This window comes from Alosa sapidissima, chromosome 17 (assembly GCF_018492685.1).
Source record: "Alosa sapidissima isolate fAloSap1 chromosome 17, fAloSap1.pri, whole genome shotgun sequence".
Classification (NCBI taxonomy): Eukaryota; Metazoa; Chordata; class Actinopteri; order Clupeiformes; family Clupeidae; genus Alosa; species Alosa sapidissima.
The window spans coordinates 30,309,090-30,323,976 of record NC_055973.1 but is presented as its reverse complement, the minus strand read 5'-3'; the positions used below and the strand labels follow the sequence as shown (position 1 = coordinate 30,323,976).

At 40.7% G+C, this 14,887-nt stretch overlaps 2 protein-coding genes across 5 annotated transcripts in view; one reads left to right on the top strand and one right to left on the bottom strand.

Annotated features, from left to right (window-relative positions):
* Positions 1-558: 558 nt before the first annotated feature.
* Positions 559-10,358, bottom strand: hus1 (HUS1 checkpoint clamp component). 4 transcript variants are annotated; one of them, XM_042067231.1, is made up of 8 exons: positions 10,260-10,358; positions 7,927-8,054; positions 7,427-7,603; positions 6,356-6,463; positions 6,168-6,242; positions 5,447-5,546; positions 4,561-4,683; positions 559-1,151 (listed from the first exon to the last, which is right to left on the bottom strand). In XM_042067231.1, the coding sequence occupies exons 2-8, from the start codon at positions 7,945-7,947 to the stop codon at positions 1,069-1,071; spliced, it is 687 nt and encodes a 228-aa protein (XP_041923165.1). In that variant the 5' UTR covers positions 7,948-8,054; positions 10,260-10,358; the 3' UTR covers positions 559-1,068. The 4 variants fall into 4 exon arrangements, with proteins under 4 accessions (XP_041923165.1, XP_041923162.1, XP_041923164.1 ...); XM_042067228.1 differs by lacking the exon at positions 10,260-10,358 and adding an exon at positions 8,530-8,751; XM_042067230.1 differs by lacking the exon at positions 10,260-10,358 and adding an exon at positions 8,224-8,487.
* A 43-nt stretch (positions 10,359-10,401) lies between these two features.
* LOC121687980 (receptor activity-modifying protein 3-like) overlaps positions 10,402-14,887 on the top strand; it is a 31,630-nt gene continuing 27,144 nt past the window's right edge. Inside the window, exon 1 of the mRNA XM_042067236.1 lies at positions 10,402-10,811. Within this exon, the coding sequence (XP_041923170.1) occupies positions 10,730-10,811 (82 nt within the window). The 5' untranslated portion in view covers positions 10,402-10,729. The remainder of the gene's footprint in view (positions 10,812-14,887) is intronic.

The following is a 14,887-nucleotide window of genomic DNA, read 5'->3' as shown; positions in this document are numbered from 1 at the left end:
GCAGACATTGCAGAGGACTTTATTTTACACTTTATTTTTGTCAACACCATCAGGCCGTGTTTTAAAAGTAAATGTTCCAATCAATGATCTAGGCAGCACATTTTCTTCTCTCTCCTTCATTTTACAGTAATGGTTACTAACTAGAACGGCTCGGGGTCAAAGGTCATACAGAATCGATTAATCTGCGTTATTTTTTTTTAATCAGTTATTTTTTTCTCAAATTAATTAATCGAAATTAATCAGTTATTTTGACAGCCCTAACAAATACACATCAAACAAAATACCTTTTTACATTACTAACAGCTTGTTAGGTAGTTTTGCTACTCGGTAACTTACGCACCCTTACTAAAAGCACCACTATAAACATTGCGATATAAATACAAGACAATCACCTACTCTTCTCGGTCGGTCCGAAAGCAGTGGGTAATTACAATTGATTGCTACAGTCAGTTACAGAAATTCTTGTTTCTTCTCTCCCCTCTCCCACTGCTATACTTGACTGGCTTTTTATATAGTTTTGAACATGATCCACAATTATGCAAGACATTACAAAGCTTCTACATTGCTGCCACTTTTTTATTTTATTTTTTGCTATTGATAATTCAGAATTGAAAGTCAACAAAACACTCTTTATAGAAAGCACAACAATCTTATTTTGGAATATTTAGAAAAGGAAATAAATACATATTTATAAACAGGGCATCTTATAGCATCAACTTGTTATTCAAAGCATCAAACTCACATAGTTACAATAAGCTATCTACACTGTAGTATTGAACTCCACCCAAGTATCACACTTGATGCAATTGAACAATGGCAATGATGCAAAGAAATCAGCAGCATCCACTTGAGAACAGCAAGCTTGTAAACAATAGATCTAACTTCCTGCCTCATTAAAGATCAGAGAATGCAGTACATCACTGCCGAGACTCTAATCATCTTGCGCCCACTCTGAAATGGCTCCTCTCCAGGACACGCAGCGTCCAGGGTCTGGACACTTCAAAAGAGACCACACCAGATGCCAGCTCATGCCACGGCAGGGATGAGGAGAGCCCACCAGATGCCCACTCATGCCACGGCAGGGATGAAGTACTGCAGGGATACGTCCTCGTGTAGCAAGATCAAGTGCACAATTCGCTTGTGAACGATGTCTGTTGAAGGAGGAGCAGAAGAGAACAGAAGAGGTTCTCATTGTTGCATAACTAAAAGAACTATCGGAACGTCACCTATTACCGCCCATCCTCTATGTCCGCCCTCTTACGTGTATGTGTCACTTAATACTCATTTCTATACAAACTAGATGTACCGCCGAGCGGTACAAAATATGACCGCCGCCCAGTCCAGCACATTTTTTCCACAAAAATAAATCACGCTGAAAGGCCTATATGATTCTGTCTCACTAAATTGCATTATCCACACTCAATTCTCACTGGTATCTGCTAGACAACAAGTACCAAAACATGATTAGTTCATAGATTTCACATGTAAAATTCATTTTATACAACCCCACCTCCATCTTGCCTGTTCATAATTCTGAGAAATTCTTGAATTGTGTGCATGTGTGCATGTACATGTTTATGTTATGTGTGTGTGTGTGTGTGTGTGCGTGCTTGTGTGTGTGCCTGCGTATGTGCCTGTGCCTGTGCATGCAAGCGTACATATGTCTACTGTGTGAGTATGTGTCATACGTATGATTACTGTGAATGTATGTGTGTGTGTGTGTGTGTATCTGTTTGTGCACATGTGTGCACATGAAATGGGTTAACATGACCCCTGGAGGCAAACATACGGAAAAAAATGGTCATCCTAGGCCCTACAGTTCTCAAGATATTCACAGAGAACTGTGTCTGCCCTACCCTCCTTTCGGGGGGTCCAGTTCAGCGTGGGGGCTACAGATCAAAACGAAAAATGACGGTTCCATGCTATCCATGTGGGGGTACATGCCCACTAAGTTTTGTGTACCCCGGTCTTTCAGTGTCCCGGGAATCCTTGTTGGTGTACGTCACTAAATGTACACATAAATTATTTTATTGTAAGGCCCCCCATGAACGAAAGTACACAAAACTTGGCATGCATTCGGAGGGTGTCATAATGATCCTACACTTTTAATTTTGTGCAGTTTTGACCTTGTCAGCCAGAGATATTGTGATGAAAACACCTAATTGTTTGCTTTTTAATTTTTAACTAGGTGGCGCTCTTCATGAAATAAGTGGTAATGGGATGGGTTGACATGCCCCCTTAAGACCAACATACATAAAAAAGGTGGACCTCCTAGGCCCTACGGTTCTCGAGATATTCACAGAAAACTGTCTCCGGCCACCTACAGGCCAGTTGGGGTATAGTAACATAAATTAATTTATTGTGTGGCCCCCCATGAACGGAATTCCACAAAACTTGGCGTACATACAGAGGGTGTCATAATGATCCTACACTTCCAATTTCGTGCAGTTTTGACTATGTTAGGTCACAGATACCTTCAATTACAACACCTCATTTTTACTTTTTTGTGTTTAACTAGGTGGCGCTATACATGAAATGAGTGGTTATGGAATGGGTTGACATGGCCCCTTGAGATCAACATACAAAAAAAAAATGGTCCTCCTAAACCCTACGGTTTTCGAGATATTCACAGAAAACTGTGTCTGCCCTACCCTCCTTTCAGGGGGTCCAGTCCAGCTGGGGGGCTACAGATCAAAACGATGGTTCCATGCTATCCATGTGGGGTTACATGCCCACCAAGTTTCGTGTACCCCGGTCTTTCAGTGTCCCGGGAATCATTGACGGAAATTTGGGCATGCGAAAAAGAAAAAAAAAAAAAATCTGACTAAACCTATATGACCGCCGCTTCGCTGCGCGGCGGTCATAATAAAGACGGCGGATTCCTAAAGAAATGCAACCACCCACACCATAAGTGTATCTAAATGAGCTATGTCTAGGGCTGGGATAAACGATTAATCTAGCGATTATTTTTTCGATGCATCGATTAATCTAACGATTCATTTTTTCAATCCGATTCGATTTCGATTCGATTATCTCCCCATTAATTGACTAATAGCAATTTATACATGTTGATTTACATATCTGAATGAAAAAACATGAATTCCTTAACATTGCAATATATGTTTATTGCTCTTAAAATTCCAAAATAAAAGTCTATACAAGTGCAAAGTAATGCATTCTTAGTCAGAGGTAGCATTCAATAAAGTTTAGTAGTGTATACTGTAGGTCTAATTGAGTGCCTGTCAATTTAAGATGTTCGTGAGGGAACCCTTGCAATTGTAACATTAACACAGTGAAAAGGCTGCTTCTGTGTGGATGCAATTCATAACGTAGTTAGTTCAAATAACGGTTCGTACTTCTCCTTGGGACAAGCACTTTTGAGTCTTGGAAAACACTTTTCCATTTACATCCGGATTTTGCAAACATTCAGTGTCAGAGTCAATAAAATGAGCTCTGCATGAGTAACGAAATTGACAAGCAGCTGTAAGTAAGCATGCTAAACTCGAAATCCAAACAGTATTCTAACGCTAGCTTTGAGATACTGCTTGATTGCTTAACTTAGTTTAGTCTCCTCAATGTACTATATTGTGATAAGACCTTAGCAGAGTTAACTTTAATGCAGCAGTTTTGAACAAATTTGCGCAGCATGGTCACGATGAAGGGAAAGTTTTGGGTCTGAATCGACGCGCATATTTTGCGTCGACGTCACCGATTACGTTGACGCGTTTTCCCAGCCCTAGCTATGTGCCAAAAATGACATTTGACAAAAAAATAGCTGTAAAAAAAATTTGGATATTTCAGGAAGTAAAAGCCCCAGGTATTAAAAAACATTGTTGTTTTAGAATTTTCAAACGAAAGGGGCGGTAATTGGTGTTTTTATGATAGTTCCTGCCGACATGACACCTAATTGCACCTTTACAGAATAAAAGTTGGGGTCAAATTTAACCCTTTTTTTTGTTTTGAGTTTGTGCACCCTCTGCAGGTTTGAAGTGCCTTCCTCCCTTGAGGATACTCCGTCCCAAAAACATAAGTACCTAGGCAGAGCCAGGCCAGCTGTGGCTGATTGGGCAGAGCCAGGCCAGCTGTGGCTGATTGGAGGCAACAGCTTGTTTACGTCCGCCTCCTGCCTTCATGAGCTTGAGCATGCCGCTTGTTTTATTTTGATTTACCAGTTATGTTGTAAAATAAATACTCAAACGGCACATAACATTGTGGACAATCACTTCTTTTGGATGGCAAGGACGGTCAGTCAGAAATAACTACAGTCAGTCACATGGATGGACTTAAATTGGTAAAAGACCAGTACACCCAGGTATTAAAAAACATTGTTGTTTTAGAATTTTCAAACGAAAGGGGCGGTAATTGGTGTTTTTATGATAGTTCCTGCTGACATGACACCTAATTGCACCTTTACAGAATAAAAGCCATATTTAAGGCTATTGAAGGAATGTTTAGGTGATCTACCTTTGCCTTGTCATGAATAATGAATATATATAATGAATGTATATGCAGTACAGCAAAAGCATGCTCAAATGTGTGTGTTCAAAAGTCAGCACTCACTGCACATGGCTTTGCTGGGGTTGACCTGCTGGCCCGCGAGGAACTGCTGCAGCTTCCTGATGTCCACGCGAGTGTGTGCCATGGCCTCCATGTCACGGCTCCGGCTCTGCGATGCGTCGTCACCTGCAGGAGGAGACGTCGCACCACACGCAAGAGGGGAACAGCATGAGGTTGGGGTGAACACGCTCAGTGCTTTTTCATGTGTGTGTGTGTGTGCATGTGTGTGTGTGTGTGTGTGTGCGTGGTTCAAGTGAACATGCTCAGTGCTGTGTTTTCATGTTTGTGTGTGTGTGTTTGTGTGTGTGGTTCAAGTATGCATGCTCAGTGCTGTGTTTTCATGAGTGTGTGTGTGGTTCAAGTGAACATGCTCAGTGCTGTGTTTTAGTGTGTGTGTGTGTTTCAGGTGAACATCCTCAGTGCTGTGTTTACGTGTGTGTGTGTGTGTGCGAGGTTCAAGTGAACATGCTCAGTGCTGTATTTTTATGTTTATGTGTGTGCGTGGTTCAAGTAAGCATGCTCAGTAGGGTGCATCAAATTTGAATGGGAAATTTTAATTTCAAAATATCAATTTGGCTGGCATTGCATTTTGTTCCAATTAACATAAAAATGACTTTTGCACAGTTTTGAGTAATTCTATTTAGATTTAGTTTAGTCTCCTCAATTTAGGGGTGCCACCATGAAGTTGGCGCTTTGCCCAGCGTTTACATCAAGTCCCATAATGTATTTGCTGTGCAATGGAACTGTACCTCTCCTAATGTCACGATAATTCTGTAATATGATATGTCATGGTCATACCAGAGACGGTTGGTAAAGTTAACTATCGAATCTTTGGTCATACCAGAGATGGTTGATAAAGTTAAACTATAGAATCTTTGGTATGTCATACCCCACGGTGGGTTCCCAAGGTCTTTGAAGTGCGTCGTCACGGACACCAAGTCAGTCTCAATCTTCAGATTCATCTCACCACTGAGGTTTGCTTCAATGACCTGCGAATCAAGCACAATTATTCAAGTGTTTCAAAGCATAGCAAACATTAAACACAGGCAAGAAACAAATGACAGAGAAATTATTTTTATATTTAAAAAACAAACAAAAAAACAGGAGGAGTCCATGCCCCGGCATTCTACTGTTTGTATTCAAAAGCTTGTAATAAGAAAGATATAACTTGCCATTTATGAACAACTGGCCAAGTCGGTTGATGTTTATTATAACATCCTGCCAAAGGACTGCAGTTGAAAATTAGCCAGCTGGCTAACACTGCTACACTGACAGTAATGTTGACTAATGTGAGTTGTCCTTATACATAAATAAAGTAATGTTGATTAATGTGAGTTGTCCTTATACATAAATAAATGAAATGAAATAAGAAAATGAATTGGACATATTTTCCAAACACTGTCCAAATAGATAATCTGCGTTTATTTGTTTCAATGCCTCCTTTCATTCCTCTGTCTCTTACAGAGAAAGTACAGCGACAAAATGTACAAAAGTCAAAGGCCAAACAATATAGTGACGTAACAATATAGTGACGTAAAGGCCAATGAGCCCACTCCTTGCATGGCAGTGGTGCTTATGTAATAAAGATATTGTGTCTACATTTCACTCACCAAATAGTTGGACAGGTTCTTCATCCTGTCCACAACATTCTTCATTATTTTGAGAGGAGGCAAATATATGCTGACCTACAAAACAGTATACTATGGACATGTCATTTTTTACAGACATATAGAGTTGCAAAATTAGTTTTGCACTAAAACATGTTAGTTGTGAATATTTTCACAATGTTGCCACTCACGTCAAAGTCTGGCATGCTGGGTTCTTTGAAGTCGTGCCACATACGTCGGGGTATGACATCCACTGGGATATCGTGCGTGACAACACGACTCACACTGGACAACGAGGGCTTTGGTGGAGGGACACAAATGAAGTGCATATACTTACATTTACACTTAAACACTTAGCTGGCAGTTTTATCCAAAGCCACTTAAAACAGGGAACAATCAAGGTGCAGTGTGACAAGGGCATGTTAGTGCAGCAATACATCCCTCCATCTGATATTCATCAAACAGGTTAAAGGTGCTCTAAGCGATGCTGGGTAACGTCACTTCTGTTGACTTTCAAACAAAACAGTGAGCTAGCTCGCTACTTCCTCCCCCTCCCTCCCGTGCTGCTCCTGTGCAATTGAAACTCTCCTAAACGTGCATCTCGTCTGTGATTTGCTGGAACAGTTTGTTATGTTTTTATGGGCTAGGTTTGCCCGGGTTGTTTTTGTTGCTGTTTTTGGAGCCTGTGCTGTCCACAGACATCACATTTTTTTACAGTGTATTCAGGACACAGACAGCTAGCGGTTGGTTAGGTCAGTGTTTTTCAACCACTGTGCCGGGGCACACTAGTGTGCCGTGAGAGATCATCAGGTGTGCCGCAGAAAATTACCCAGTGGTATTCACAGAATCATCACATATCCAGTTCATAACAACAATTAAATTAGATATAGTCACCTACAAATGAAAGAGAGGGTGCCTGTTTTATTGAGCAGGTCTTGCATAAAAGCCATAATAAGGCCATATCTGTGTATTATTTGAAATTTCAGGCTATGGTATGTTTAATTTTTTCTTCACACAGGATGTTAGTGTGCCGTGGGACATTTTAAGTGTCACAAGTGTGCCGTGGCACAAAAAAGGTTGAAAAACACTGGGTTGATGATGTTTGTAGTAAGTGACATAAAATGTTTTAGCCTAAGAAATGTGTGGCATTGCTTAGAGCACCTTTAACTTACAAAGTGTAAATGTCACCTAATGACTTCAGTCTCAACTGACAGGTTTGTCTGACATGCTGAATTTTAATAGAAGGGAATGATGCAACTTACCAGGTCTGCAGCAAGGGTGAGACAGGGGCAGTGTTTCTTGGTTAGTTTGATTTTGACGGACTTGGCGTTTTGGGCTGTCTTCAGAGCTCTCGATATGTTCTCTGGAGCCAACTCCAGACATATCTCATTGGCATCTGGTGATACACCCTCTATCTGATATTCATCAAAGAAGTTCACCTGTCAAGAGTAACCATAAGCAGGTGCTATTTTGAGAGAGCAATGGATGTGTTAATTTAGCCATGTTATAAAAGGAACCTGTGATCATAAGGTGCTTTATCTGAAGCAGACACATATACTGAAGCTCCTCAAAGAAAGCACAGGGAATTCAAACATGCAGTTAGTGAGCACAACGGATGTGTTCATTAAGCCAAATAGCTCTGCATTGCCACCACAGGTTAACACATTAAACAGACATGCTATATGATGAGTCTGTGCTTATGAGGTGTTTGATACATATACATACATCAAAGAATGGAACTTGTAGCTATTTATATACCCACTTGTAATAACTCGCACCACATGCTAACCCCGCCGTTGGACACCTTCCCGGAGAGCACAAAGTAGAGGTTATCAGGAGTGAGTCGCAGGACGCAGGTCTTGTTCAGTTTAGCAATCGTGTTCACAACACCTGATGAGCAAAACAAAACACAATGTATGTAAAATCATACGGTTGAATTTTCTTGAAATACAATGCAGCATTTTAGGGACTGCCCAGGGCCAAACTACAAGAGCTTCGCTATCCACTCCAGCCAACACGTTAACTTGGCCGTGGTTTAATGACCTTTTGGCAACTTTACCTGAAGATAGGCTACATAGCTATCGGATAGCTAGCTACTGTCTGGCATTCTGCGAAGTTGCTACCTTTACTTCAGGTAACACCAGCTAAAACCGACATGGTTTATAGACATTATTAACGCTACCCAGCAAAGTTAGTAGTTTTCATCAGACTGAAAGGGATAACTTATTCGCTTCAGTAACCAAATTCTCCTAGATCGCGTTAGAATGGTAAACATAAATCGACCATAGCAGAGAATGTCTAATAAGTAGACGGGATCTGACCATAGACAGTATGACATACTAAACAACAAGGCGTCACAACCTACGCGTGAAGTGATTAAGACATCCCACGTCAATCATTTTTGATCGGAACTTCATGGCTGTTTAAAGATGGTGATCTGGGACCGAAAAATCGATTGGGATTAGTTAACTGCAGAGAGCCTTCGTCCCGCTCATAGGTCCCGCTAAGAAAATGGTTCAACAATATTATTCTTCCCAAGGAAACAAGTGCTAGTGCTAGTGCCCAGACTTCAGTACCGAACGAACTGAGTAGGCTACCGCCGCCAAAGTCCACTAGGGGGAGCCCGACATCAACCAAAGTTCTGCGTCCCACATCTTTCTATATGGTAATGGTAATAAAGAACATTATATATAGCGCAGGGTGTTATCGCTATTTTGTCACAAGACTATGGCATGGCTATGACAAGGCTATGGCATGATGAACCTGCTTCACAGATTTTTGAGAATATTATGTGTAATGTTAGATACTGTTTAGGCTACTGTCCAAAGTTTATGTAAATGCATTGCATATTTTTGGTTTGCGGGTCTGATGTAGGCCTATGTTGTTTCCCTCCTAAAATTAAATGATCTAACATCTAAACTCATGGAATTTAGGTCATTTAATTAAGTTCAGTAAACTTAATCACATGACTCCATATGGAGGCTCTCTGATAAGAGTCCAAATGTAAAAGCTTTAGATAAAGTGTATGTGCTTATCATTTTCCGTCCTTGGCTTTATCATGTGTTAGCCTATATGCCTATATTAGCCTATATCAGTAGCCTATGGAGCATGTTTGTTTATTCTATAGGCCAACTATTATATTCTATTTTCATTATGTTTATATTCTATTTGAATTCTGTAGGGCAGGCTTTTTTTTTGTTTAAAAATTGTATTCAATGAAGTGTGAGACACATTTTCAGGCTGAAAGCAGAATGTATATGTTTGTGCACATTTGACACAGTCATGTGTAACAGCAGGCTAATGAGAAATTAACCTGCATAGTATTGTTTGAATTACTAAGAATGAAATGGAAGTTTATAGAATTATCAGATGGTTGCTGTTTGCCAGATGCAAACACACACACACACACACACATGGTTATTAGTTGTCTCAACTAGGCTACATCTAATATAATTGTGCATTTGTTCATAATAGGGCTTAGTTGCCCTCATCAAACTTCTCCAAAGCCTAAAAAAAAAAAAAACATAATTGGGTTAAACCTGATGACCTACGAAACAATCAATCTATGAATAAACAAAATATCTGATCAAATTGATAACAAATTGCAAAAACTAAATACACTGAATAAACAAACTAAATAGGCCATATATCTGATCAAACTAAGGGGCATCTTTTGAAAATGTCGCTTTCTCAAATGTTCACTGGAATGCTTCGGCTATAGTTCCCATATTGAGGTAGAATAACTTGGAATTGAATGGTATATCAATCATACTCTTCAGCTCTTCCACGTGTACTACAATAGGCTGTACATGGCTCAGAGATATCATACACCCTGCCGCCACAATATTACCTGATCCTAAAACTTAGATCTCTGAATCCTATAATTGTAAGCCGGCTTCAAATTACAGCTTTGATATTCTCGCAAAGCCTTCACCAAATTGACATGATATGGGCTTACACTCTTACAAATTTCATGAATAAAACATGGATTTTTGTCACTCAAAGTTGACATTAGTCTTGTTCTTTCTTGTCACTCTGCAATTGCATACTGAAATGAACATACACAAATAATTAAAAATCATAAAAGATCGTTACCGTAAATATTCGTGATCAACACTCTCTCTCTCTCTCTCTCTCTCTCTCTCTCTCTCTCTCACTCACACACACACACACACACACACGCATACATGCACACACAGCCAGGCACACGCACACAGAGAGAGAGAGAGAGAGAGAGAGGCAAACACGCACGGGGATGGAGGATTGGATACGGGGGGCGCATAAGTCACATTAGGAAAGAGATTGGTCACCATTGGCTGCGCTCCTTCAGAAGCGAGCACTTCAAATGTGCGACGCACCTGGCTCTCTCCCTACGGCAGAAATTAACGGAGCTTTTCGGTAAGACCTTTCCTGTTGTTCGCTGTCGTCTCAGTCACCTCAGACACCTAACTGCAAATGACGGAGATAAATCAACTACAGAAGAACTTCTCCTGCCGTATATCATGCGAATTGGGATGAAACATGGTTTGCCTCAGACATTTCTAGCGGAGCTGAAACCTCGTTGAATGCAACCTGGAACCCGGTTTTCGTTCATTATGGATAGGAATGCGCTGACGGCGTGTAAAGTTTTTGTTATGGGAATTCTAGGTGAGTAACGTGAGTTTTGCATGGTTGTGTACTTACAAGGTATCACGTGTCTGATGTATGGATTAAGACATTTAGGTAGTTTATGCACTGAATTGAAATGAATGTGTTTTTGTGTTTTGTCACTCGTCTGTAACGCCAAATTGTGGCACAGCTGTTACACAGCAGTTAGGCTACTCCTTGTTCATGTGTTACAGTGATAGCAAGACATAGAAGAAACTAGTCGAGCGTCATGATTAGCGTTTAGTCATTAGCGTTCCTCCTTATAATGTCACATAGGTTATATGCCTGCAAGGACATTAGAAGTGTATTATTATTATTATTATTATTATTATTATTATTATTATTATTAATAATAATTATAATAAATGTGTGCTCCTTTACAGTGCCACTGATACAGTGAGACAGACATGTACACTGTCCAATAGGCTACCAGTTTTGTAAAAATGTATCCGTGTTCATAGAGGTTAATGTGAGGTCATAGAGGTTGATGTGATGTCATAGAGGTTGATGTGAGGTCATAGAGGTTAATGTGATGTCATAGAGGTTGATGTGAGATCATAGAATATTGATGTGAGATCGTAGAGGTTAATGTCAGGTGACATTGTTAGGGAAGCATCCTGTATTTTGCATTACTGTGATTTAATATGGGCATCTATGGTGACACAGGGATATGGCAGTAGACTGTGTTCTGTAGCCCAGTTTAATTAGTTCAAACCAGCCCATGGACTCAGGCATGGGCGCAGGCATGATGTACCCTGGATGTGTCTCAGTGTTAAGCAGGCAGCTGCCACCTCTACAGCAGTAAAGTCTTGTAAAAAAGAGTCAAATTAATCTTTAATTGACCTAGTTCATTTTTCATACTGTCTTGAACACCGAGCTGAGAATGCTTGAACCGGGGCCTGAAAAGCTTAAATAAATCCATTCCCCTCTGAATCTTCGCAAGCAGAGTTAGGGAGTAAGTGGGAAGGGCTGCCACTTGTCAAGGTGAGGATGGTAGCCAGCAAACGCACCCGAGTCTCACACACACACACACACACACACACACACACACACACCTCCAGGGTGTCAGTCAAGCTCCAAAAATGGATCCTTGATTAATCCCGTGAGTCTCCCGGTTCCTCCCTGACCCACGTGGCACGTGCATGAGTCAGTATCTTAGTGGCGTGAATGGGTTAGTGCGTCCAATAAAACCTATAATCCTGTTGATGGGTGATCCATCAGGGAAGCGTCTCTCTATTGGGGTTTTCTCTCGTCACAGCAGGAGGACAGAGTGGAGACGTCAACCGTGCTTTGCACTGCAGCCAAATTACTCTTTGCGTTCGTACAATTGTGCAGCGGCAAGGAAACAAACCCCCAACAAAGCAGGGGTCAGCCACAGAGGCTTTGTTCACCCTAACTGAAATGTGTGTGTGTGTGTGTGTGTGTGTGTGTGTGTGTGTGTGTGTGTGTGCCAGTGACTCACTGAAAAATAACTTGTGGTTGTGATTACTGAAATGACAGCCTTGGGGTACGCTATGTCTGTGAGGCACTTGTGTGCTGCAGAAATGCATGTGCGGTGGGTATAAAAGCTCTTTGCTGGTTGTCAGTTGCATCAGAAGTATCTTCATGGCTGTAGCTCAGTCTGTCTCCATGGGGTACATAATGCTGTTAGTGAAAGTGGATGTGGGGAGAAGGACTGTGAAAAGGCTCTGTCCTTGGCCTATATGGGGCTTACATGGCCTCTAATGCTGATTTTAGAGTAGCAGTCTGGAAGCTTTACAGATAATGTAAAATATTTCGTATTTCCTGCTCTTTAATTCTCCATTACTCCATCATTCTGAGAGTGAAACACAGTGTGTTCCATTGCATTCATTCTAAATCGTGAGACAGCGTCGTTCTTTCTTCTATATAAAGAGATGTACAGCCTGTGCGTTCAGTGGGTTCATGGGTCAGTGCATAGTATGTGTGTATGTGTTTGTGTGAGAGCATGCTGTTTAGATACATGTTTGTATTGCATGGTGTTTGTGTGTGTGTTTGTATTGCATGGTGTTTATGTGTGTGTTTGTATTGCATGGTGTTTATGTTGTATTGCATGGTGTTTATGTGTGTGTTCGTATTGCATGGTGTTTGTGTGTGTGTTTGTATTGCATGGTGTTTATGTGTGTGTATGTATTGCATGGTGTTTATGTGTGTGTATGTATTGCATGGTGTTTATGTGTGTGTATGTATTGCATGGTGTTTATGTGTGTGTTTGTATTGCATGGTGTTTATGTGTGTGTTTGTATCGCATAGTGTTTATGTGTGTGTATGTATTGCATGGTGTTAATGTGTGTGTATGTATTGCATGGTGTTTATGTGTGTGTTTGTATTGCATGGTGTTTATGTGTGTGTATGTATTGCATGGTGTTTATGTGTGTGTATGTATTGCATGGTGTTTATGTGTGTGTTTGTATTGCATGGTGTTTATGTGTGTGTTTGTATCGCATAGTGTTTATGTGTGTGTATGTATTGCATGGTGTTTATGTGTGTGTTTGTATTGCATGGTGTTTATGTGTGTGTTTGTATCGCATAGTGTTTATGTGTGTGTATGTATTGCATGGTGTTAATGTGTGTGTATGTATTGCATGGTGTTAATGTGTGTGTTTGTATTGCATGGTGTTTATGTGTGTGTATGTATTGCATGGTGTTTATGTGTGTGTTTGTATTGCATGGTGTTTATGTGTGTGTATGTATTGCATGGTGTTTATGTGTGTGTATGTATTGCATGGTGTTTATGTGTGTGTATGTATTGCATGGTGTTTATGTGTGTGTATGTATTGCATGGTGTTTATGTGTGTGTTTGTATTGCATGGTGTTTATGTGTGTGTTTGTATTGCATGGTGTTTATGTGTGTGTATGTATTGCATGGTGTTTATGTGTGTGTATGTATTGCATGGTGTTTATGTGTGTGTATGTATTGCATGGTGTTTATGTGTGTGTTTGTATTGCATGGTGTTTATGTGTGTGTTTGTATTGCATGGTGTTTATGTGTGTGTATGTATTGCATGGTGTTTATGTGTGTGTATGTATTGCATGGTGTTTATGTGTGTGTATGTATTGCATGGTGTTTATGTGTGTGTATGTATTGCATGGTGTTTATGTGTGTGTATGTATTGCATGGTGTTTATGTGTGTGTATGTATTGCATGGTTTATCATGTACATGTGTGGGATGCTGCCACAGCTGCTGCGACCCTCCTGCATCAGTTGACGTGTTCTCAATGATGCCAAGACCAAAATAGGTCAGAGATCAAAGCCAGGGCTGTTGCTGTGTGCAGCACTTCAATACTGCCTGACTACACATGAAGAGCAGTGGCATTACTACACTGCCTGTTTCATTCAGCCTGTTCATGATGCCATATGACCCGTATCATATGGAAGGAAATGCGTTAGTGTTGCGTTAGCCTTGCGTTAGTGTTGTCGTCCCCCTCATCCTCTCTACCAGTGAGGATGCACCAGTTCAGATTCTCCAGTGAACTGAAGGCTGTCATTACTGTAACGTTACCATGCAGCTGTGCTAGAGCCTGTGGCATTTTAAAAGCTCTGCTGTGAAAGTCCAGGTTGATATACTTCAAGCTTACTTCATGGTTGTGGGCTGGTCACTCAGGTAACCATCACCAGTGGTGTTAATGTTCTAATGTTCTGTGTTTTTATTAAGTGTAGATTTACTTTGTTAGTTTTCTTTTACCTTCTCACATGTTTTGATCCAGGTGTAGGCCTCATGCTTGATATTAAAGGGTATTTGGCTCACAATACCTTCCATGAGTAGAAAGCAAGGATGAAGTCGGGGAGAAAGAGAGAGAGAGAGGAAAAGAGAGAGAGAGAGGGAAAGAGAGAGAGAGAGAAAGAGAGAGAGCAAGAGAGAGAGGGGGAGAGAGGGAAAGAGAGCGAGAGAGAGAGGGAAAGAGAGAGAGAGCGACATGAACTGAAATGTGTGAACCATAACTAATTGGGTGTTCCTGTTGCCTTTTAAACTCTGTATTCCAGCAATTTTTGGGTTCCTCCTTTTCACTTCATTAAAGTCACTGACAGGTTATACCAGTTTAGATGCCGAGAAATG

Coding starts and splice junctions, on each gene's coding strand:
- hus1 (XM_042067228.1), bottom strand. CDS start 8,581: ATGAAGTTCCGATCAAAAATGATTGACGTGGGATGTCTTAATCACTTC. Junction 6,464..7,426: donor TCACCCTTGCTGCAGACCTG/GTAAGTTGCATC, acceptor CCTCCACCAAAG/CCCTCGTTGTCCAGTGTGAG. Junction 4,684..5,446: donor CCTTGGGAACCCACCGTGGG/GTATGACATACC, acceptor CTCCTCCTGCAG/GTGACGACGCATCGCAGAGC.